Raw genomic sequence first — 22,497 nt, forward strand, 5'->3', positions numbered from 1 at the left:
TTTTGTCCTTTACTTCCACAAACTCCAAAAAACGCTCTGTAACTGTGAGGTCAGGCATAATGTATCGCAGCACAATCACCATTTGCGATTTACATGAGACATCGGTTGTCTCATCGGCCTGAACGGCAACAAATGATGTGTTGTCCACTTGCTTGGATATTTCCTCCCTGTACACATCATACATGCAGTCCAAGAGTTCATTCTGTATGGTGCTTGATGTCCCTTTGAAAACGGGCTGAGCTTCGTAGTGCCGTCGAAGCCTGGAATCGCCCTCACACATTGTCTCGAAAATTGACCTGAATATCCCTGGATTCAGAGAGTCCGCCGACTCGTCGTGGCCCCGCAGTGCTGTCTCACATTTCCCACACAGTTTAATACAGGTGATGATCCGACCCAACACGTACCTGTTTTCTTCCACCTTTCTATTATGATCATCAATGCCGCGTCTGTAGGCGCTGTCAATCTGAGCTGCAACATTCACCCTTCCCAGTAATCCCAATTTTACGGCATTTTCCAAGTGACTGTTGCTGCTCTCATGCTTCATTGTCCTCTCCGAAAGATGCTTTAAGTCCTTGTAACCTGTCCTCGACCAAGTACCTTGATCTTCACCAAAAAGCAGGCAAGGAAAGCAAAAGAGGGAATTCTTCTGGATGCTCGCCGTTAGCCATTTCTTTTTAGCAAACCACTCAGCATTAAACCCGCGGTTCACTTTGCCCGCAGTCTGGACCATTTGGAAATCCGGTGGATGGTGGGCACCGAGGCGCTTTACCTCCAGTTTCTCTCCGAGACTAAGTGTCTCAAATGTGTGCTCCAGTAAATGGTCAACTTCATTCATTTTCTTTCCGTTTTTTACTTATTTTTAATCGCTGGTGATGTTAGCTATATGCTGCTCTCTCGTCTTCTCTTCACACTACACGTGACGTTTCGCAGCACTGCACACGTGACATATTTACAGCCAATCAGTTCTGAATAATGTGAGCTGACATATGGTGGGGATGGCAGCTCCGTGCCCCTTTGGCCTTTTTTTTTTTTGCCACACACATTCCATTGAAAAATACTCTGAGCATGCGCAGTGTAGTTTTTACAGTCACCGTTCACTTAAACAGTGAGAGGGAGGGGCAGAATCAGGTTTTGTCCCACATGGCTCAAAACGGCACTGTAGACACTAATTAGAAGAACACAGACTAAAACAGCAATGTACAGACGAATCAGATGATTAAACATGACCTTAAAATATATTTTATATATTTTTTTATTTCTTTTTTTGCATCTTTTTGAATTTTTTGTTTTCATTATGTGTAATACTTTCTGCTGACACTAGGTGGGGCTGTGCGTGTGTGAAGACAAAACATATAGAACTTTGGCACCTGAGCTTTAATCATCTCAAAAATACACAAATATACAAATTACTACATTGAATAGTAATTTGATACATTTGATAACACAATCATTCTGTTTCACTAACACAATGACCAGTGGAGTATGTGTGCATCATGTAAAGTGTTATAGTAAACATTTCTAACAGAAGGCCTTTCTATGAGCTGACCACAGCTCTGATTTATTAGAGTCTTACCTCATGTATATTTAAAACTATATATATTATTATGATTGTTTTTATTAATTAATTTTATTTATTGGTTTATATAGTATTTTTTCTCTCAGTTTTTATTAGTTTTTGTTATTATTTTGAATTTAATTATTCATTTTAATTTAATTAACTATAATTGTCATTTATTTTTAATTATGTATTTTTTCTGTATCTTGTTAATTTTATTGAAAGCCAATACAACATTGAGATACAAAGAAAAATACATATGTTTATGCACACATGGAAACACAAACACTTGTATATGTTTTCATTCATTTAAAGGGGACCTATCATGCAAAATGCACTTTTGTACGTCTTTTATACATGAATATGTGTCCCCGGTGTTCCAGGGAACTCACCAAGTGTCAGAAAACACAACCCTCTCTATTTTCCTCCATACCCATATCTAAAAAAAAAGGGGCTGCAACGGATCTGATAAAAACTGATCCTGATTTGAACACTGTCCTGACGTCAGGACGGTGGCGCTACGGCTATTGGGCCAACTCTCCACCTATCAGGGGAATGTGGGGTTGGGCCACGGCCGGCCATTGCCGCTCGAAAGCGCTGGAGACGCTGTAGTACATATGCCAGGCCTGTAAGTGGCGCTGTAGTCTGCCACAAAAGCAGCGAAGAAGACTTCCCGCGCATGGTTACCATGGTTACCCTTCTGTTTATTCTCCGCTGTGGCTTTTTTTCTCCCTCCCCGAGGCAAGCGTTTGCTCACGCTGCTGTAATTCAATGCAATCCCTCCCCGTCGAGGCAAGCACTGTAATTATCTCCGGTTAGTCCACCAGCAGATGACAAACACCCACCTCTCCGCCTCTTCCAAGGAACGAGGGGACCGTGCGGCAGAGTTTCAGTTAGGTTTTCTTTCGCCGGTCAAGATGTCCGTTAAAGTTTAAATCTTCCGGACAAAATTAGAAAAGTGCCGGTCAAAGGTCTTCTTTGTTATTTATTGAGCTTTAAAACAAATGAATAACGACTCTATATAATAATAGGCTATAATAAAACACGGAGGACGGAGATCTATTTTTCTCCCCCTCTTCTGACTTGATCAGAGCACGGCTCCCCTCTCCTGCAGGGGGGCGTGGTCAGCTGCAGCTCACAGAATCAGCCCCCTGCAAAAACAGGGCTGGAGAACAGCAAATAGAGCGAAATGAGGCATGGCTAAAATGCATGATCTGTTTGGTATTTTGAAAACAGAAACGTATAAATATACCTTATATAGGTATGGCCCTACAATATATCATTTAAATATAGCATGATAGGTCCACTTTAAGTTTGAGATCGTATTCAATCGAATTACCTGTGTCAATATATAAAATTCATGGAAATTAAGGTTAATAAAATGACTTATTTACACACATATATAAGTGTACATTCATGTCTTTATTGTGGTCAAAAGCATGTTAACAGAGTAACAGTTTTACAGTGACCTGGTTCAATCAGACATAATGTAACATCTCAGTTGCTAAGGACAAGTTATTTGAGATGCACAAACTGAGGGATGAGTATGAGGACAATTCCAATCGTCCCATTTCTGATAATAGTTGTTGGTGACACAGTGTTGAACTCCTCCAGCGTTGTTTGGCTCTCCTGTAAACCAATAGAAAAACTTGGCTGCACACCCATCAGACCACATCCAGCTTCCTTCTTGGTGGACGTCACTGAGTACGATCCAGGTGTATTCCTCAGCAGGGTCAAAGTTCTTGATCAGTGATGTGACAAACTTTTGTTCCCCCTGACTGTGGATAGACACCAGGTTGGCTCCCTCTGACACACATTGGAGCTCTGCTGCAGCCCAGGTCAAAAGTGAAGAAGAACACTTTTGTTAAAATAATTGATCCTGTATTGTACATTACTCTCCACAGGGCCTCAGTGAGACAATATTTAAAGTGTGTTAATCTGTCTGTCTCTCAATCACAACAGTGGTATTTCATTTTCATTAGTGACTGTGTCATAAATCTTGATGTGTTCATTACAAATATTCCACATGCTAGATAGGGTTTGGGAATTATGGCAGGTTTAAAACATTTTTTGGGGCAAATATCAAGCACTCTAGACTTAACGAGCTGCTCAATACACACTAATGTTAAAATCTGAAAAACAATAGCTGAAGGTCTTGTGATCATTTTAAAGTTGGAATGAAGTCTCTAGCTGAAAGTACGTGGAAGGAGAAGCCTTTGGCGCAAGGTGTAGTTAAAAGAGGATTTGAAGGTTCCTCCCATTGACTTCCATGTTAAAAAAAGAGTTTAAAAAGCTGAATATTTCAAAAAGTATGAAATATTTTGAAAAAGTTGAAGATTTCCCATCGATTGCTGAAAAGGCTGAATAGTTTAATATTTGAATGGTTTCTGTAGCTGAAAGTATGCTGAAGTCATGGAGAGCCAAAGTATCGGTTGAAATAAGAATAAGGGGATTAAAGATTCGAAGAACTATAGTGGAATGCTGTAAACAGCATTCACACTAATAAGGGGAAGAATAAAGATAGCATTCGCACTAATACAATTACTTCTTTACACACATATAAGTGTACATTCATCTCTTTATTGTGGTCCAAAGCATGTTAACAGAGTAACAGTTTTACAGTGACCTGGTTCAATCAGACAAATGTAACATCTCAGTTGCTAAGGACAAGTTATGTGAGATGCACAAACTGAGGGATAAGTATCTGAACAAGATCTATCGTTCCATTTATGATTAAAGTTGGTGTGGACACAGTCTTCATTTCCTTTATTGTCTGGCTGTCTTGAATTCCAAAAGACAAAGTTGACTGCTGACCCATCAGACCACATCCATCTTCCTTCTTTGGGGATGTCATTGAGTCCGATCCAGGTCCATCCCTCAGCAGGGTGAAAGTTCTTGATCAGAGATTTGACAAACTCATGTTCGGCCTGACTGTGGATAGACACCAGGTTGGCTCCCTCTGACACACAGTGGAGCTCTGCATCAGCCCAGTCCATGTCTGCGGCGATGTACTTGTAGCAGCGGCCGTTGAAGGAGTACCAGAACGGGCGACAGCTGCCACGCTGAAGCTTCACTAGAGGGTCATCTGAAGGAGACACAGCACCCAGAGCCAGACCCAGCAGGAAGAGGAACAACAGCATGATGAAGTCTCTCCGTCACAGGAGCAGGGTGAAGGGTTGTTTGTCGGTTGAGTTTATTTGAAGCGTTCGAAGGGATAGAGACTCTGAAGGAGACAGATGACAGGCTGCTTTTTTATATATGCATCGGAGAGGGTGTTTTCACTGTTGGCCTAATATTATTGGTCAACTGAACTTGGCATACTCTGTCTGTTTTTCACAACCAAACAGTATCTGGACATCAACTAAAAAAAGACTAACAGCTCAGCTGGCGATGTCACACGGAATCCATCATTTATTTTCAACCAAACCAAATGAAGGTATTAAATAAAACGTTTGGACTGCCAAAGAGTCACAGAAAAACAAGCTTTTCTGCAGGAATATGTTGATGCTAAGTGATCACTAAAGAAATGTTCAAAAGTGGGTCCGCACTTTCTGAATGTTCTGTTTTTAGAGATTTCTCTAAAAATGCGTTACTTTGCTGTGCTTGTGAGAAATGATGAAGAACATTTTTGTTAAAATAATTGATCCTGTATTGTACATTACTCTCCACAGGGCCTCAGTGAGACTATATTTAAAGTGTGTTAATCTGTCTGTCTCTCAATCACAACAGTGTTATTTCATTTTCATCAGTGAGTGTGTCATACATCTTGATGTGTGTTCATTACAAATATTCCACATGCTAGATACAGTAGGTACTGCTTGTGACTTCAACAGCTGTTACACCTGTGCTGTTCCCATACTTATCTAATACACTGAGACTGACGTGGACAAAAGACATGGAAACAAACACTTTAAAATATCAACAGGAACAAGCAGGTGATAAATGTGTATAACAAAAAGTCTCCATGTTGTTACTGTTCAGTGTTTCGCTAATTATTTGAATATTACTTTTGTACTTGCACAATGAACATGAAAAGGAATAATTAATTTATAACATCATTTTAAAACATTTTATTTAGGACACCACATTACTAGAGTGACTTCTCAACTTAGGCTAAATGAATGTTGATAAAATGACCTTCGCACAATTGTACCAAAATTACGGAGCTCCAACATACACAGAGAGTAAAAATATTTACACCCTTTTCACAAGGCCTTTCTACGACACTTAATATGAACAGATCACCGCTCTGATTTATAAGATCTAGCTGTCCAACAATTATTGACTTTTCTTTTTTACAAAATCGTCTTTAAAACTAAACTATGCATCTTTGATGAGAGTTAAAACATTGAGATTGTAAAATGTGCTCAAAAAAGGAGTTTGCCTATCAACAGTGTGATTTCATTTTTAATAGTGAGTTATTTGATAAAAAGTTAGGGTTAGTATTCAACACGACTCACATGTGTAGTGTACGGTTGTCTGGAACTGTTGTTCCACCTGGGCTGTTCCCACATTTATCTGATACACTGAGACTGAAAAAGACATGGAGACATGTTGTAATAGTTTGAAGCAACACAAACAAGCAAGTGAAATACAGCATCTGTGGAATGAAGAATATCACTGTTTTTACTATTTACTGTTTTGCTAATTCTTTGAATATTACATTTGTACTTGCATGATGAAGATTAAATGAATGTTGTATTATTACATAATGTGAAAACATTTTGTTTGAGCCACAACAATACCAGAGTGACTTCCCAACTTAGGCTAAATGAATGTTGATGAAATTACCTTTGAACATTTGTAACTTTATTTCAGAGCTCTAATGTATTTACACGGAACAAGTAAAAACCTAATTTTAACAGTCAGACCCTTTTTGCTTTCCTGGTCATTACAGCATTTAACACCAGAGGACAGAGACACTGACCTGCTCCTCTACTGCTCTCAATTGAAGACAAAACATATAGAACTTTGGCACCTGAGCTTTAATCATCTCAAAAATACAGAAATATACAAATTATTACATTGAATAGTAATTTGATACATTTGATAACACAATCATTCTGTTTTACTAACACAATGACCAGTGGAGTATGTGTGCATCATGTAAAGTTGTATAGCAAACATTTCTAACAGAAGGCCTTTCTATGAGCTGACCACAGCTCTGATTTATTAGATCTAGCATTCCAACAACCACTGACTTTGCTTAACACAAATGGGACTATGGATCTTTGAAAAGAAGAAATAAAGGGGAAATCCATTCTCCAAATGTATAAAGAAGGCTCAATTCGTGTCCTTGTGATTAAGTCAGACCATTAATGGTTTCAGTCAGACAACTTACGTTTGTAATGTTTATTAGAAGCAGCATTTAGTTTGAGTTTGGCATCTAGGCTTGGGCCTCTTCACTCCACAAATGTACATAGAACATTGAGTGATGATTAAATAACAATCCCATGGAGCCTACAGGAGGATGCTGGGGCAGAAGCTGAGGTGGGGGGTGCAGGCCCGCAGCAGCGAGGTTGTAAGGCAGGGCGCTTTAAGTGTAAATGTATCATTGGTGCAGTTGACTGCCTAAACTAGGCAACAGTCACACACTTTCTGCTTCCCTTTCCATTACAGCATTTAACACCAGAGGACAAAGACACTGACGTTTCCCTCTACTGCCCTCAAGTGGCCAAAACATGAACAAGTGCTTTTACAGATTCAAACCACAAACATGATTTATTCTTATCAATGCATTTTGAAAAGTGAACCTGAATTGTAGTTTTCTCAAACATATATAAATGGAAATCATATTATATCTGATTTTATTTGATTAACATTTGTTCTTGCAAGTTTATGTTACGTGAAGATTACTTGTAATACTACTGCTATCAAATGGCAACAAAACATAACAAAGTACTTTTTAAAGCTTCAAACCACAAACATGCTTTATTCTCAGGAATGCACTTGCAGTTGATGAACTTCTGAACATGGCAAGTGAAACAATATATTATGATTGATAGTAATTGAATAAATGAAGTTGCATAGTGGCAGTAGCGTGGGGGGTGGGGAAGACATTGATACTACATGTGAATGATTATTTATATAATGATTATATAATAAAGGTATAAATGTAATGTGATGTTTGACATTAATGTCTTTATGATCAGATATGTGAAAAGCATCTATACAGTAATACTTGGCCTGGTTATATGATCTTGATGTAGGAAAGATTATTATACTTAACATGTATATTATTGTTGTGGTGAAAGGTGAGCGTGACAGATATGAGTCTTACCTCATGTATATATAAAATTATATATATTATTATGATTGTTTTTATTAATTAATTGTATTCATTGATTTATAGTGTTTGTTATTCCTGTTTCTTTTAGTTTTTTATGAGTTAAATTATTCATTTGAATTTAATTAACTATAATTGTCATTTCTTTTTAATTATGTATTTTTTCTGTATCATGTTAATTTTCTTGAAAACCAATATAAAATTGAGATACAAAGAAAAATGCATATGTTTATGCACACATAGAAACACAAACACTTTTATATGTTTTCATTTAACTAAGTTTGAGATCGTATCGAACCAAATCACCTGTGTCAATATATAACATTCATGGAAATGAAGGTTAATAAAATGACTTCTTTAAACACATATTAGTGTAGATTCATGTCTTTATTGTGGTCCAAAGCATGTTAACAGAGCAACAGTTTTACAGTGACCTGGTTCAATCAGACATATGTAACATCTCAGTTGTTAAACACAAGTTATGCGAGATGCACAAACTGAGGGATAAGTATTAGAACATGGTCCATCGTTCCATTTCTTAGCAGGACTTAAGTTGGTGTTGACACAGTCTTCATTTCCTCCACCATTGTTTGGCTCTCCTGAATTCCAATAGAAAAACTTGGCTGCACACCCATCAGACCACATGAATCTTCCTTCTTTGTGGAAGTCATTGAGTCCGATCCAGGTCCATCGCTCAGCAGGGTCAAAGTTCTTGATCAGAGATTTGACAAACTCATGTTCGGCCTGACTGTGGATAGACACCAGGTTGGCTCCCAGTGAAACGCAGTGGAGCTCTGCATCAGCCCAGGCCAAATGTGTGGAGATGTACTTGTAGCTGCGGCCGTTGAAAAAGGACCAGGACGTGGGACAGCTGTTTTGCTGTGGCTCCACTTCTTGTTCTTCTGAAGGAGACACCGCACAGAGAGCCAGGCCCAACAGGAAGAGAAAAACCAGCATGATGATGTCACCGTCTCTGTCTGTTAAAGTTGAACTGAACCGTTGGATAGTAAGAAGATTCTGTGACAAGTGACGGGCTGTTCCTTTTATATGCATCAGGGAGGGTGTTTTCGCTGTTGGCCCAATATTAGTGGTCAACTGAATTTGGAAAACACTTTCTGTTGTGACTCATTTGTTTGTTTGATGCCCGAAAGCAGATAAGAAACATAACAGGTACTTTTATATTCCAGCATTGTAGTTGTAAACCAGAAACAAAACATTTTCTCAAAAATGCACTTGCCCATTTCTGAACCTCTGAACGTGGCATTTATGTCCCCTTAAAAATACATGAACAATATATTAAAATACATTTAATGAATGAAAAGATGCTCTAAAATGGTGTCTCTTTCCTGTCCTTTTGATTCATTATGATGTACTTTGCTGAACCTCTGGCCCCTGAACGTTTGTCACCTCAAAAATACATAAAACAATATATTACAATAAATAGGTAATATAACACAGTATTTCTGCTCTATGAACACAAAGAACAGAGGAGTGTTTGTGCATGTGTGCGTCATGTACAGGTTTTTAGTATAAAATGACTACCACAAGGCCTCTCTATGACACTGAATATGAACAGACCACGGCTCTGATTTATTAGATCTAGCTGTCACAGAATCACTGACTTCACAAAATGCATCTTTGAAATGAGACCTTGTAACTTTTTTATAAGAGAAGTAAAACACATTGTTGGTCTTATAAATAAAACGCTTAACAACTAATTGTCCAATTCAACAGTCCGGGTATTGTTGCTGCTAAAGCCTCATTGTGGCTATTGTTGAAAAACTTTAGGTCACTAAATATATATAACGGACAGTCAGTTTGCTGACTCATGACTCTTCCACATGTGCCACTGTTACAGAGGTTAGTCTTTAGCTAAATGATTAACAACAGCTTAGCAACTGGCATCATCCCATACCTGCCTGAAGAAAGTTTCTGCAGCAAAAGTTACAAAGTCTCACTTTAAAGGGGAAATCCACTCTCAGAATGTATAAATATTATTCTAATAATCTTGAATAGTTTGAGTAGATGTGTGGATATGAACAACTCCTGGAGAGGATCGATCTCAAGACTCCAACACACACAACAGGTTAAGAGTCGTCAAACGAGTCTTTGCACAGAAAATGACTAAGCTGCTCAAAACACACACATTATATTTAATGAGTCTTTACCTTAATCATCTCTGATCTTTTTGAACCAAAGATGTTTTTGGCACTGGAACAGTTGGAAATCCCAGTCCACCGGTTAATTATGATCTGGAGGAGACACGCCCCTGTGCTCTGAAAGGCTTGGTGTTGAAATGATTATTAACACTAGTGGCAACAAGCTTATCGCTTGACATCATTTATCATAAGGCTTTACAAAGAGAAAAATATAGTAGGCTGTTTGTCCTAATCCAAAACCACCACACAGACCCTGATATCAGTCATCATAATGTCAAAAATCATCTAAGCAAACATCTGGTCTGCTTTACATGATCACAGACCAATCGTTTGGGGGCTTAGTTAAGGAAATGACACTGTGGTGAAAACAAAAAAGACACTGATAATAGTGACCATAATAAACCAGGACCTCTGTGCTGCAGGACTTGATGTGACATTCGGCACTGAAAAAAGTCTATAGGTCCATATTAAATACAATCTAAAATGATATGATTACACAAAAATAAATGGACAATATCAAAGATGCTCTAAAATTGTATCGCTTTCCTGTCCTTTTCATTCATTATGATCTAAGCTTAGGAGTTCAAATAAGGATGAATACATTTGCAGTATAAATGTGTGTGTATGTTTGTCTATGGTTGTGTAATGTCGGGTATTCCAGAAAGACAAAGTCCCATCCGCAATTATTTACTGTGCAAAGTACAATCACAAAACATTGGTAAAGTTCACTTTGCAAACACTTTAAGTTTCACACAACTACACAGAATATGAACATTACCCAAAAAAGAGCACAAGCTCACCTGGAGATGTCACATAAAACCTATGATTTATTCATTTCAGTCAAATGTTGAAATAGTAAAACACTGCTTTAGAAAAGACATATGTGTTCCTGTTCCTCTGGTCCAGGTGTGAGAGGGCAGTGTGGATGGTGAGGGCTATGGCGTCGTCTGTGGACCTGTTTGCTCTGTAGGCAAACTGCAGGGGGTCCAGAGAGTCAGGGAGGGAGGAGGTGATGAATGATTTGACTAACCGCTCAAAGCACTTCATCATGATGGAGGTGAGTGCTACTGGGCGGTAGTCGTTGGGGCAGGTAATTATTGTCTTTTTGGGGACAGGAACGATAGTGGAGTGTTTAAGACATGTGGGGACTACAGACTGCAGCAGGGACCTGTTGAAGATGTCTGTGAACACCTCTGCCAGCTGAACTGCACAGACCCTGAGCACACGGCCAGGGATGCCATCAGGTCCAGGAGCCTTGTGTGGGTTAACCCTTTTAAAGGATTTACACACATCTGCCCAGTTTAAAACAAAAGGGCAGGGCTCTGGCTCCTGGTCCCTCTATACCTCCACAGCCCGGCTGCTCTCAAAGCGTGCAAAAAAACTGTTCAGCTCATCTGGGAGAGATGCGCACGCAGACACTCCCGCAGCACCCCCCGCTGCTCCTTTGTAGTCTGTCATTGTTCTTAGTCCCGCCCACATGTTCCGGGTGTTACAGCCTTTGAAGTCAGATTCCACCTTCTCATTTCTAAATGATTCCCCTCATGCTGCTCCTCATTTCTTTTCAGGATGGTCCCTCTGTGATTGAAATAAAAACTGTTTTTCACATGTCGGGGCAATGTAAACAGGAATATATTTTTAGGATCTGTTGGTTCAGAGAAGATACATTTTCAGTCCATACTAGTTAGTGGTTGCAAGGCAAAAATAAAGCTGTAAGACTCCTACCAGGCAGATTTACTAAATCACATTTGTGCCTCCTTTATTCTTTCCACACCCTGTGTTTTCACAGTTTACACAAGACTTCTGAATAATGTGGACATTTCAGTCAGTAAGAATAAAAAGTCAAAAATCTCCTCATGTGCTTGGCTTATCGCTTGACATCATTTAACATAAGGCTTTACAAAGAGACAAATCTAGTAGGGCTGTTTGTCCTAATCCAAAACCACCACACAGACCCTGATATCAGTCATAATGTCAAAAATCATCTAAGCAAACATCTGGTCTGCTTTACATGATCACAGACCAATCGTTTGGGGGCTTAGTTAAGGAAATGACACTGTGGTGAAAACTAAAAAGACACTGATAATAGTGACCATAATAAACCAGGACCTCTGTGCTGCAGGACTTGATGTGACATTTGGCTCTGAAAAAAGTCTATAGGTCCATATTAAATACAATCTAAAATGATATGATCACACAAAAATACATGAACAATATATTAAAATACATCAAAGATGCTCTAAAATGGTGTCTCTTTCCTGTCCTTTTGATTCATTATGATCTAAGCTTAGGAGTTCAAATAAGGATGAATACATTTGCAGTATAAATGTGTTTGTGTATGTTTGTCTATGGTTGTGTAATGTCGGGTATTCCAGAAAGACAAAGTCCCATCCGCAATTATTTACTGTGCAAAGTACAATCACAAAACATTGGTAAAGTTCACTTTGCAAACACTTTAAGTTTCACAGAACTACACAGAATATGAACATTACCCAAAAAAAGACCACGATGTCACTGGAGATGTCACATAAAACCTATGATTTATTCATTTCAGTCAAATGTTGAAATAGTAAAACACTGCTTTAGAAAAGACGTGTGGCTTCAGCTGTCAGAAGGTTGCTGGGACACAAGGAGAGACATATTGCTTTCTGTCTGACTTTTCTTTTCATGTACAACTGAAAACTACATACCAAACATGGGCATATATTTACACATAAACAATATTACAGTAGCACAAAGCCTTCAATGTGTCCTTTCTTGAATTGTGAACTTTTTTATTTTAACATGCAAACAAGTTTGAAACATTGCTTTAAAAAAGAAAAGAAAATTACTTCACAGAATGGCCATTAAAACACTAAATACACCTTCCTGTTGGTTTCCTGTCCATTACAGCACCAGAGCAAAGAGAGGAGCGTGATCACAAAACACAACAGGTACATTCGAGCATTCAAACCTTAAACATATTTTCTTCTCAAAATGCTCTTGTACTTTGCTGAACCTCTGGCACCTGAACATTTGTCACCTCAAAAATACATAAAACAATAAATAGGTAATATAACACAGTACTTCTGCTCTATGAACACAAAGAACAGAGGAGTGTTTGTGCATGTGTGCGTCATGTACAGGTTTTTAGTATAAAATGACTACCACAAGGCCTCTCTATGACACTGAATATGAACAGACCACGGCTCTGATTTATTAGATCTAGCTGTCACAGAATCACTGACTTCACAAAATGCATCTTTCAAATGAGACTTTGTAACTTTTTTAAGAGAAGTAAAACACATTGTTGGTCTTATAAATAAAACGCTTAACAAATAATTGTCCAATTCAACAGTCCGGGTTTTGTTGCTGCTAAAGCCTCATTGTGGCTATTGTTGAAAAACTTTACGTCACTAAATATATATAACGGACAGTCAGTTTGCTGACTCATGACTCTTCCACATGTGCCACTGTTACAGAGGTTAGTCTTTAGCTAAATGATTAACAACAGCTTAGCAACTAGCATCATCCCATACCTGCCTGAAGAAAGTTTCTGCAGCAAAAGTTACACAGTCTCATTTAAAAGGGGAAATCCACTCTCAGAATTTATGAATATTATTCTAATAATCTTGAATAGTTTGAGTAGATGTGTGGATATGAACAACTCCTGGAGAGGATCGATCTCAAGACTCAACACACACAACAGGTTAAGAGTCGTCAAACGAGTCTTTGCACAGAAAATGACTAAGCTGCTCAAAACACACACATTATATTTAGTGAGTCTTTACCTTAATCATCTCTGATCTTTTTGAACCAGAGATGTTTTTGGCACTGGAACAGTTGGAAATCCCAGTCCACCGGTTAATAATGATCTGGAGGAGACACGCCCCTGTGCTCGGAAAGGCTTGGTGTTGAAATGATGATTAACACTAGTGGCAACAACATTTCTACTACTTCTACTATTGCACGTTACCACCCGTGTTTTAAAAATATCCAAACAATGCGATACATGCATCGCTACATAACATTTAGGAACCTCGCCTTTGGATGTTTTCTCCTACTCAGCAGAAATGTAGCACTGATGTGACAGGCTAAGCGTTTTACAGACACAGGGCAGGGACAAAATAAACACAAACACTTATTTATAGTTTGCCAGATGATGTTGTGGATCTAAAGCATGTCTCTTTGTACGAGTCATTGTAACTCATTTCTCATTTCTAAATGATTCCCCTCATGCTGCTCCACATTTCTTTTCAGGATGGTCCCTCTGTGATTGAAATAAAAACTGTTTTTCACATGTCGGGGCAATGTAAACAGGAATATATTTGTAGGATCTGTTGGTTCAGAGAAGATACATTTTCAGTCCATACTAGTTAGTGGTTGCAAGGCAAAAATAAAGCTGTAAAACTCCTACCAGGCAGATTTACTAAATCACACTTGTGCCTCCTTTATTCTTTCCACACCCTGTGTTTTCACAGTTTACACAAGACTTCTGAATAATGTGGACATTTCAGTCAGTAAGAATAAAAAGTCAAAATCTCCTCATGTGCTTGGCTTATCGCTTGACATAATGTCACATAAGGCTTTACAAAGAGACAAATATAGTAGGGCTGTTTGTCCTAATCCAAAACCACCACACAGACCCTGATATCAGTCATAATGTCAAAAATCATCTAAGCAAACATCTGGTCTGCTTTACATGATCACAGACCAATCGTTTGGGGGCTTAGTTAAGGAAATGACACTGTGGTGAAAACAAAAAAGACACTGATAATAGTGACCATAATAAACCAGGACCTCTGTGCTGCAGGACTTGATGTGACATTTGGCACTGAAAAAAGTCTATAGGTCCATATTAAATACAATCTAAAATGATATGATTACACAAAAATAAATGGACAATATCAAAGATGCTCTAAAATTGTATCGCTTTCCTGTCCTTTTCATTCATTATGATCTAAGCTTAGGAGTTGAAATAAGGATGAATACATTTGCAGTATAAATGTGTGTGTATGTTTGTCTATGGTTGTGTAATGTCGGGTATTCCAGAAAGACAAAGTCCCATCCGCAATTATTTACTGTGCAAAGTACAATCACAAAACATTGGTAAAGTTCACTTTGCAAACACTTTAAGTTTCACACAACTACACAGAATATGAACATTACCCAAAAAAGAGCACAAGCTCACCTGGAGATGTCATATAAAACCTATGATTTATTCGTTTCAGTCAAATGTTGAAATAGTAAAACACTGCTTTAGAAAAGACATATGTGTTCCTGTTCCTCTGGTCCAGGTGTGAGAGGGCAGTGTGGATGGTGAGGGCTATGGCGTCGTCTGTGGACCCGTTTGCTCTGTAAGCAAACTGCAGGGGGTCCAGAGAGTCAGGGAGGGAGGAGGTGATGAATGATTTGACTAACCGCTCAAAGCACTTCATTATGATGGAGGTGAGTGCTACTGGGCGGTAGTCGTTGGGGCAGGTAATTATTGTCTTTTTGGGGACAGGAACGATAGTAGAGTGTTTAAGACATGTGGGGACTACAGACTGCAGCAGGGACCTGTTGAAGATGTCTGTGAACACCTCTGCCAGCTGAACTGCACAGACCCTGAGCACACGGCCAGGGATGCCATCAGGTCCAGGAGCCTTGTGTGGGTTAACCCTTTTAAAGGATTTACACACATCTGCCCAGTTTAAAACAAAAGGGCAGGGCTCCTGGTCCCTCTGTACCTCCACAGCCCGGCTGCTCTCAAAGCGTGCAAAAAAACTGTTCAGCTCATCTGGGAGAGATGCGCACGCAGACACTCCCGCAGCACCCCCCGCTGCTCCTTTGTAGTCTGTCATTGTTCTTAGTCCCGCCCACATGTTCCGGGTGTTACAGCCTTTGAAGTCAGATTCCACCTTCTCATTTCTAAATGATTCCCCTCATGCTGCTCCTCATTTCTTTTCAGGATGGTCCCTCTGTGATTGAAATAAAAACTGTTTTTCACATGTCGGGGCAATGTAAACAGGAATATATTTGTAGGATCTGTTGGTTCAGAGAAGATACATTTTCAGTCCATACTAGTTAGTGGTTGCAAGGCAAAAATAAAGCTGTAAGACTCCTACCAGGCAGATTTACTAAATCACACTTGTGCCTCCTTTATTCTTTCCACACCCTGTGTTTTCACAGTTTACACAAGACTTCTGAATAATGTGGACATTTCAGTCAGTAAGAATAAAAAGTCAAAATCTCCTCATGTGCTTGGCTTATCGCTTGACATAATGTCACATAAGGCTTTACAAAGAGACAAATATAGTAGGGCTGTTTGTCCTAATCCAAAACCACCACACAGACCCTGATATCAGTCATAATGTCAAAAATCATCTAAGCAAACATCTGGTCTGCTTTACATGATCACAGACCAATCGTTTGGGGGCTTAGTTAAGGAAATGACACTGTGGTGAAAACAAAAAAGACACTGATAATAGTGACCATAATAAACCAGGACCTCTGTGCTGCAGGACTTGATGTGACATTTGGCTCTGAAAAAAGTCTATAGGTCCATATTAAATACAATCTAAAATGATATGATCACACAAAAATACATGAACAATATATTAAAATACATCAAAGTTGCTCTAAAAGGGTGTCTCTTTCCTGTCCTTTTGATTCATTATGATCTAAGCTTAGGAGTTCAAATAAGGATGAATACATTTGCAGTATAAATGTGTGTATGTTTGTCTATGGTTGTGTAATGTCGGGTATTCCAGAAAGACAAAGTCCCATCCGCAATTATTTACTGTGCAAAGTACAATCACAAAACATTGGTAAAGTTCACTTTGCAAAAACTTTAAGTTCCACACAACTACACAGAATATGAACATTACCCAAAAAAGACCACGATGTCACTGGAGATGTCACATAAAACCTATGATTTATTCATTTCAGTCAAATGTTGAAATAGTAAAACACTGCTTTAGAAAAGACATGTGGCTTCAGCGGTCAGAAGGTTGCTGGGACACAAGGAGAGACATATTGCTTTCTGTCTGACTTTTCTTTTCATGTACAACTGAAAACTACATACCAAACATGGGCATATATTTACACATAAACAATATTACAGTAGCACAAAGCCTTCAATGTGTCCTTTCTTGAATTGTGAACTTTTTTATTTTAACATGCAAACAAGTTTGAAACAACATTGCTTTAAAAAAGAAAAGAAAATTACTTCACAGAATGGCCGTTAAAACACTAAATACACCTTCCTGTTGGTTTCCTGTCCATTACAGCACCAGAGGAAAGAGAGGAGCATGATCACAAAACACAACAGGTACATTCGAGCATTCAAACCTTAAACATCTTTTCTTCTCAAAATGCTCTTGTACTTTGCTGAACCTCTGGCACCTGAACGTTTGTCACCTCAAAAATACATAAAACAATAAATAGGTAATATAACACAGTACTTCTGCTCTATGAACACAAAGAACAGAGGAGTGTTTGTGCATGTGTGGGTCATGTACAGGTTTTTAGTATAAAATGACTACCACAAGGCCTCTCTATGACACTGAATATGAACAGACCACGGCTCTGATTTATTAGATCTAGCTGTCACAGAATCACTGACTTCACAAAATGCATCTTTCAAATGAGACTTTGTAACTTTTTTAAGAGAAGTAAAACACATTGTTGGTCTTATAAATAAAACGCTTAACAACTAATTGTCCAATTCAACAGTCCGGGTTTTGTTGCTGCTAAAGCCTCATTGTGGCTATTGTTGAAAAACTTTACGTCACTAAATATATATAACGGACAGTCAGTTTGCTGACTCATGACTCTTCCACATGTGCCACTGTTACAGAGGTTAGTCTTTAGCTAAATGATTAACAACAGTTTAGCAACTAGCATCATCCCATACCTGCCTGAAGAAGGTTTCTGCAGCAAAAGTTACATAGTCTCATTTTAAAGGGGAAATCCACTCTCAGAATTTATGAATATTATTCTAATAATCTTGAATAGTTTGAGTAGATGTGTGGATATGAACAACTCCTGGAGAGGATCGATCTCAAGACTCAACACACACAACAGGTTAAGAGTCGTCAAACGAGTCTTTGCACAGAAAATGACTAAGCTGCTCAAAACACACACATTATATTTAGTGAGTCTTTACCTTAATCATCTCTGATCTTTTTGAACCAGAGATGTTTTTGGCACTGGAACAGTTGGAAATCCCAGTCCACCGGTTAATTATGATCTGGAGGAGACACGCCCCTGTGCTCTGAAAGGCTTGGTGTTGAAATGATGATTAACACTAGTGGCAACAACATTTCTACTACTTCTACTATTGCACGTTATCACCCGTGTTTTAAAAGTATCCAAACAATGCGATACATGCATCGCTACATAACATTTAGGAATCTCGCCTTTGGATGTTTTCTCCTACTCAGCAGAAATGTAGCACTGATGTGACAGGCTAAGCGTTTTACAGACACAGGGCAGGGACAAAATAAACACAAACACTTATTTATAGTTTGCCAGGTGATGTTGTGGATCTAAAGCATGTCTCTTTGTACGAGTCATTGTAACTCATTTCTCATTTCTAAATGATTCCCCTCATGCTGCTCCACATTTCTTTTCAGGATGGTCCCTCTGTGATTGAAATAAAAACTGTTTTTCACATGTCGGGGCAATGTAAACAGGAATATATTTGTAGGATCTGTTGGTTCAGAGAAGATACATTTTCAGTCCATACTAGTTAGTGGTTGCAAGGCAAAAATAAAGCTGTAAGACTCCTACCAGGCAGATTTACTAAATCACACTTGTGCCTCCTTTATTCTTTCCACACCCTGTGTTTTCACAGTTTACACAAGACTTCTGAATAATGTGGACATTTCAGTCAGTAAGAATAAAAAGTCAAAATCTCCTCGTGTGCTTGGCTTATCGCTTGACATAATGTCACATAAGGCTTTACAAAGAGACAAATATAGTAGGGCTGTTTGTCCTAATCCAAAACCACCACACAGACCCTGATATCAGTCATCATAATGTCAAAAATCCTCCAAGCAAACATCTGGTCTGCTTTACATGATCATAGACCAATCGTTTCGGGGCTTAGTTAAGGAAATGACACTGTGGTGAAAACAAAAAAGACACTGATAATAGTGACCATAATAAACCAGGACCTCTGTGCTGCAGGACTTGATGTGACATTTAGCACTGAAAAAAGTCTATAGGTCCATATTAAATACAATCTAAAATGATATGATCACACAACAACATCATAGAGAAGAGGGCATGAGGAGCAGTTGGCTTAAAGTCAACCAGGACTTTAAAATGAAAACAAGGAGAACAAAAAATGTCAAGATTTCACCAACAGTTTTTGAAATCGGGCACGTTCATGAGAGCTTCAGTGGTTCCAACGTCACAGTCAGTCCCAAAGAAACCTTTTCTCCACATGCCAGACACTGTTCACTCACTGAGGCCGCTCGTGTTTTGTTAAAAGCCAGAGTGTAAAACAGGTAAAGAAGATGTTCTGTAGGTTTGTTTTAGTGTTATACTCCTGCTTGTGTTACATAATATCCACACAATAGCAAAATAAATATGCTCCACATCATACACCTAACAACTAAGGCAAGTATCCTGGATATACGTGCATCACCAGGCAGGTATGCGATATGAGGATGAAATACGAGACCATTAAGGTGGTCGATTGTGGCTAAAAGATTATAAACTTATCTTCATGGTTGGCTTTGTGTTGGTGACTGATGAAGAGGCCGTCAAGTCCTTGATGACCTCCAGGGGGTGGACGCGACATCAAAGACAGAAATAAAGGAACATTCCACCTGCTAAACAGGCTCATAAATAACCAAAAGCTCACCACAAAAACATATTCAGTCCAATAGATACTGTACAAACTACTTACAGCGTCCTCCACTCTCTCTCTCTCTCTCTCAGTTTGGCAAGTATCAGTCTTTAGTTCAGAGTGTTTACAACTTAAATCCTTTGACCGTAAATCCTTTATAAATACGTTTCACTATGTTATAAAGCTGTTTAAGAACAGTGCAGCTCTGTGTCTTCATAGGTTGTTTTTTTTAGAACATGTGGCACCTTATTGGCCACTTGGCACCACTGCTGGTAGTCTGATCTCGTTGCAGTGTATGCCTGAGTGTTTGGCATTTTGCTGTACAAAGCGTCTTCCAAGCCACACGTTCCCGGTGCTAGCATTCCACCTCACTGTGTCCGGTGTGTTGTGTTGGTGTCTTTGAAGGTACGTGCGTTTGTTGGGTCTTTAAGCACGCGGCTCTAGCTTGTGGGACAGCTCGAAAAGCGTCTGTTGATTGTCGATAATGTGCAGGTAGTGAACGCTCGCCCTCACATCCGCACTGTCGACCCCGATAACCTCGTTGCCTAAGAGACACACAAAACACGCACATTCGTCACAATGAAGAGCTTTCTCTCTCTCTGCTGAAAGAACACACACATTTGGTACAAACACAGACTGTATTATGGCCACATGAAGAGAGAAAAGGACTGTCTGGGAATGGTTGCTTAGAAACTGCATAAGTTGCAGCACACTAACCCAGCTGCAGGTGGCAGTAGATACCTCCCAAGGAAGGGATCTAAGCATCAATATTTCATCCAAAGTTAACAGAAGGGGGAAAACAATGAGCCTGGAGAGCCTGTCTCACAAGTTGTTATGTTAGGATCATTGCACAAACAGAATTCAAACACACTCACCTGGCTGGTCGCTTTGGCAGTGCCGAATCATTCTCACTGTGTCTGCGATCATGTGCTGTTGGTTCAGGAGAAAAACATGTTTGCATCAGTACAAAACCCCCCAGTCATGGTCTAATATTGAAGGGTAGGGTTTTACTGCCTGACAGCACCAACAATCAACATTAACATTTCAGCTGTTTTTATTCAAAATGAGACGAACGTGCTTCAGCTATTGAATCATGACTTTATTTTCTTTTAAGTGTTAGAGGGGAAGTAAATAGTTAAAAAATAAATATTCCAAGTTGACAAAGATGCATTTTAAAGCAAAGCAACACTATTACATTTCCTCTGCAGCGTGGTTGTCTATCAAGACAGATAACACAAGAGGTACTTGGGCAGGTGACTGACTACCAACGACATTTAACAGGGCTACCCTGAACTCTATTATATCAAATAATGCCAGCTTGTGGTTATCAAACTAGCTCCAGCCTGTGTTTGACGTTTTTTTTCCTGATTGTGACTGCCTGGGGAAAATCTGCATGTTAGTTCCCTGCCATCCTTGAGTATGATGGGTGAATTACCATGTATGTGTTCAATAAATCACCTGTTCATGCATTGCATCTTGTTATGAATGCAGTTACTGGAGGAGAATTTGAAAACTCACTTGTCTTACAGTATATGTGACATTTGCTGTTTGTGACGCATTAAGATTCAGAAAACTGACTCAACTCACCAGCTTCTCAAAGTTGACCAGGTTGTCATGGAAAGTCTTATTTCCCTCGTGGATAAATGTGATATCTAAGAGCAGAGGAGGTGAATCATTATTAGAGTGTGTGTGTGTGTGTGTGTGTGTGTGTGTGTGTGTGTGTGTGTGTGTGTGTGTGTGTGTGTGTGTGTGTGTGTGTGTGTGTGTGTGTGTGTGTGTGTGTGTGTGTGTGTGTGTGTGTGTGTGTGTGTGTGTGTGTGTGTGTGTGTGTAGGTTAGAGATGATACCTTTCAGGAGAAGAGGCATGAAAGGGATTTTGGGAGGCTTCATCTTCTTAAATGCTTCTCTATAGGCTTTGTGGTTCAGAGATGGGTCCTAAAGAAAGGATTGGGAGAGGAGAGGAGAATTAAACATTTGAAAATAAAGTCAAATGCAATTATATTTCCAGCTCTGCATCTAGCTCCATCTATGTTGAGTAAGGCTCACCGTGATGAGCTCCAACTCTGAGAAAATCTTCTTGAACTTCCCTGGACATTTCTAAAAAGGAAGATTTTTGGTCATTGGTTTTGATTTAAAATACAATACCATGTATGGATGAATTCAAAAAAGTAAAAAACACACCTCCCAGGTTTGGTTGAGTCGACTGACAGCTGCTGTGTTAAGTCCCATAATGATGGCAAATGCAGAGTTCAAATTTCTTTGGGCTTTACAACTACAAATACACAAAACATATCAAAATGATTAACATCATAGAGCGTTGAAATCTTGATGTTGTCAATAAATGCACTTTTATTTATGTATATTTCTGAGAGTGTGTTTGTGTCCCGTTCTTACTGAGCTGCGATCTTAATGAACTTCTTGAGCAGCTGTACTCTCTTGTTGAGCGATGCACACATGAGCACCTCGGACATGACCCACTGCTGAACCTCGTTGCAGCGCTGCAGCAGGACGGAGAGCGCCGCCGTGTGGCCGGTACCGGGCACACGGCTCAGGGTGTAGTACGCCAGCTCCTGCTGCAAGTGGAAAGAGGAAACGTGTGAGTGAAAGTCCTCAAGCGTTTTAGAAAAATGCTCTAAAATATGTGGTCCAATTTTCCGACTCCACGGTGACATATTGTTTT

At 39.2% G+C, this 22,497-nt stretch overlaps 3 protein-coding genes across 4 annotated transcripts in view; all 3 read right to left on the bottom strand.

Moving 5' to 3' along the window:
• Positions 1-4,126: 4,126 nt before the first annotated feature.
• On the bottom strand, positions 4,127-4,746 carry LOC117477798 (lactose-binding lectin l-2-like). The gene has a single exon (XM_034124544.1). It carries the CDS (start codon positions 4,693-4,695, stop codon positions 4,216-4,218), a length of 480 nt encoding a protein of 159 aa, XP_033980435.1. The 5' UTR covers positions 4,696-4,746; the 3' UTR covers positions 4,127-4,215.
• A 3,463-nt stretch (positions 4,747-8,209) lies between these two features.
• Positions 8,210-8,856, bottom strand: LOC117477797 (lactose-binding lectin l-2-like). Its single transcript, XM_034124543.1, has one exon. The coding sequence runs from the start codon at positions 8,796-8,798 to the stop codon at positions 8,310-8,312; it is 489 nt and encodes a 162-aa protein (XP_033980434.1). The 5' UTR covers positions 8,799-8,856; the 3' UTR covers positions 8,210-8,309.
• Positions 8,857-16,863: 8,007 nt separating this feature from the next.
• The window catches only part of rapgef5a (Rap guanine nucleotide exchange factor (GEF) 5a), a 45,192-nt gene continuing 39,558 nt past the window's right edge, over positions 16,864-22,497 (bottom strand). For both annotated transcript variants that reach the window (XM_034124540.1, XM_034124541.1), the window contains 7 exons: positions 22,212-22,390; positions 21,999-22,089; positions 21,864-21,914; positions 21,665-21,752; positions 21,405-21,469; positions 20,693-20,747; positions 16,864-20,362 (listed from right to left, as the gene is read on the bottom strand). In XM_034124540.1, the coding sequence (XP_033980431.1) occupies positions 20,244-20,362; positions 20,693-20,747; positions 21,405-21,469; positions 21,665-21,752; positions 21,864-21,914; positions 21,999-22,089; positions 22,212-22,390 (648 nt within the window). In that variant the 3' untranslated portion in view covers positions 16,864-20,243. The remainder of the gene's footprint in view (positions 20,363-20,692; positions 20,748-21,404; positions 21,470-21,664; positions 21,753-21,863; positions 21,915-21,998; positions 22,090-22,211; positions 22,391-22,497) is intronic.

The sequence above is a fragment of the Trematomus bernacchii genome, unplaced genomic scaffold, assembly GCF_902827165.1.
Source record: "Trematomus bernacchii unplaced genomic scaffold, fTreBer1.1, whole genome shotgun sequence".
Taxonomy (NCBI): domain Eukaryota; kingdom Metazoa; phylum Chordata; class Actinopteri; order Perciformes; family Nototheniidae; genus Trematomus; species Trematomus bernacchii.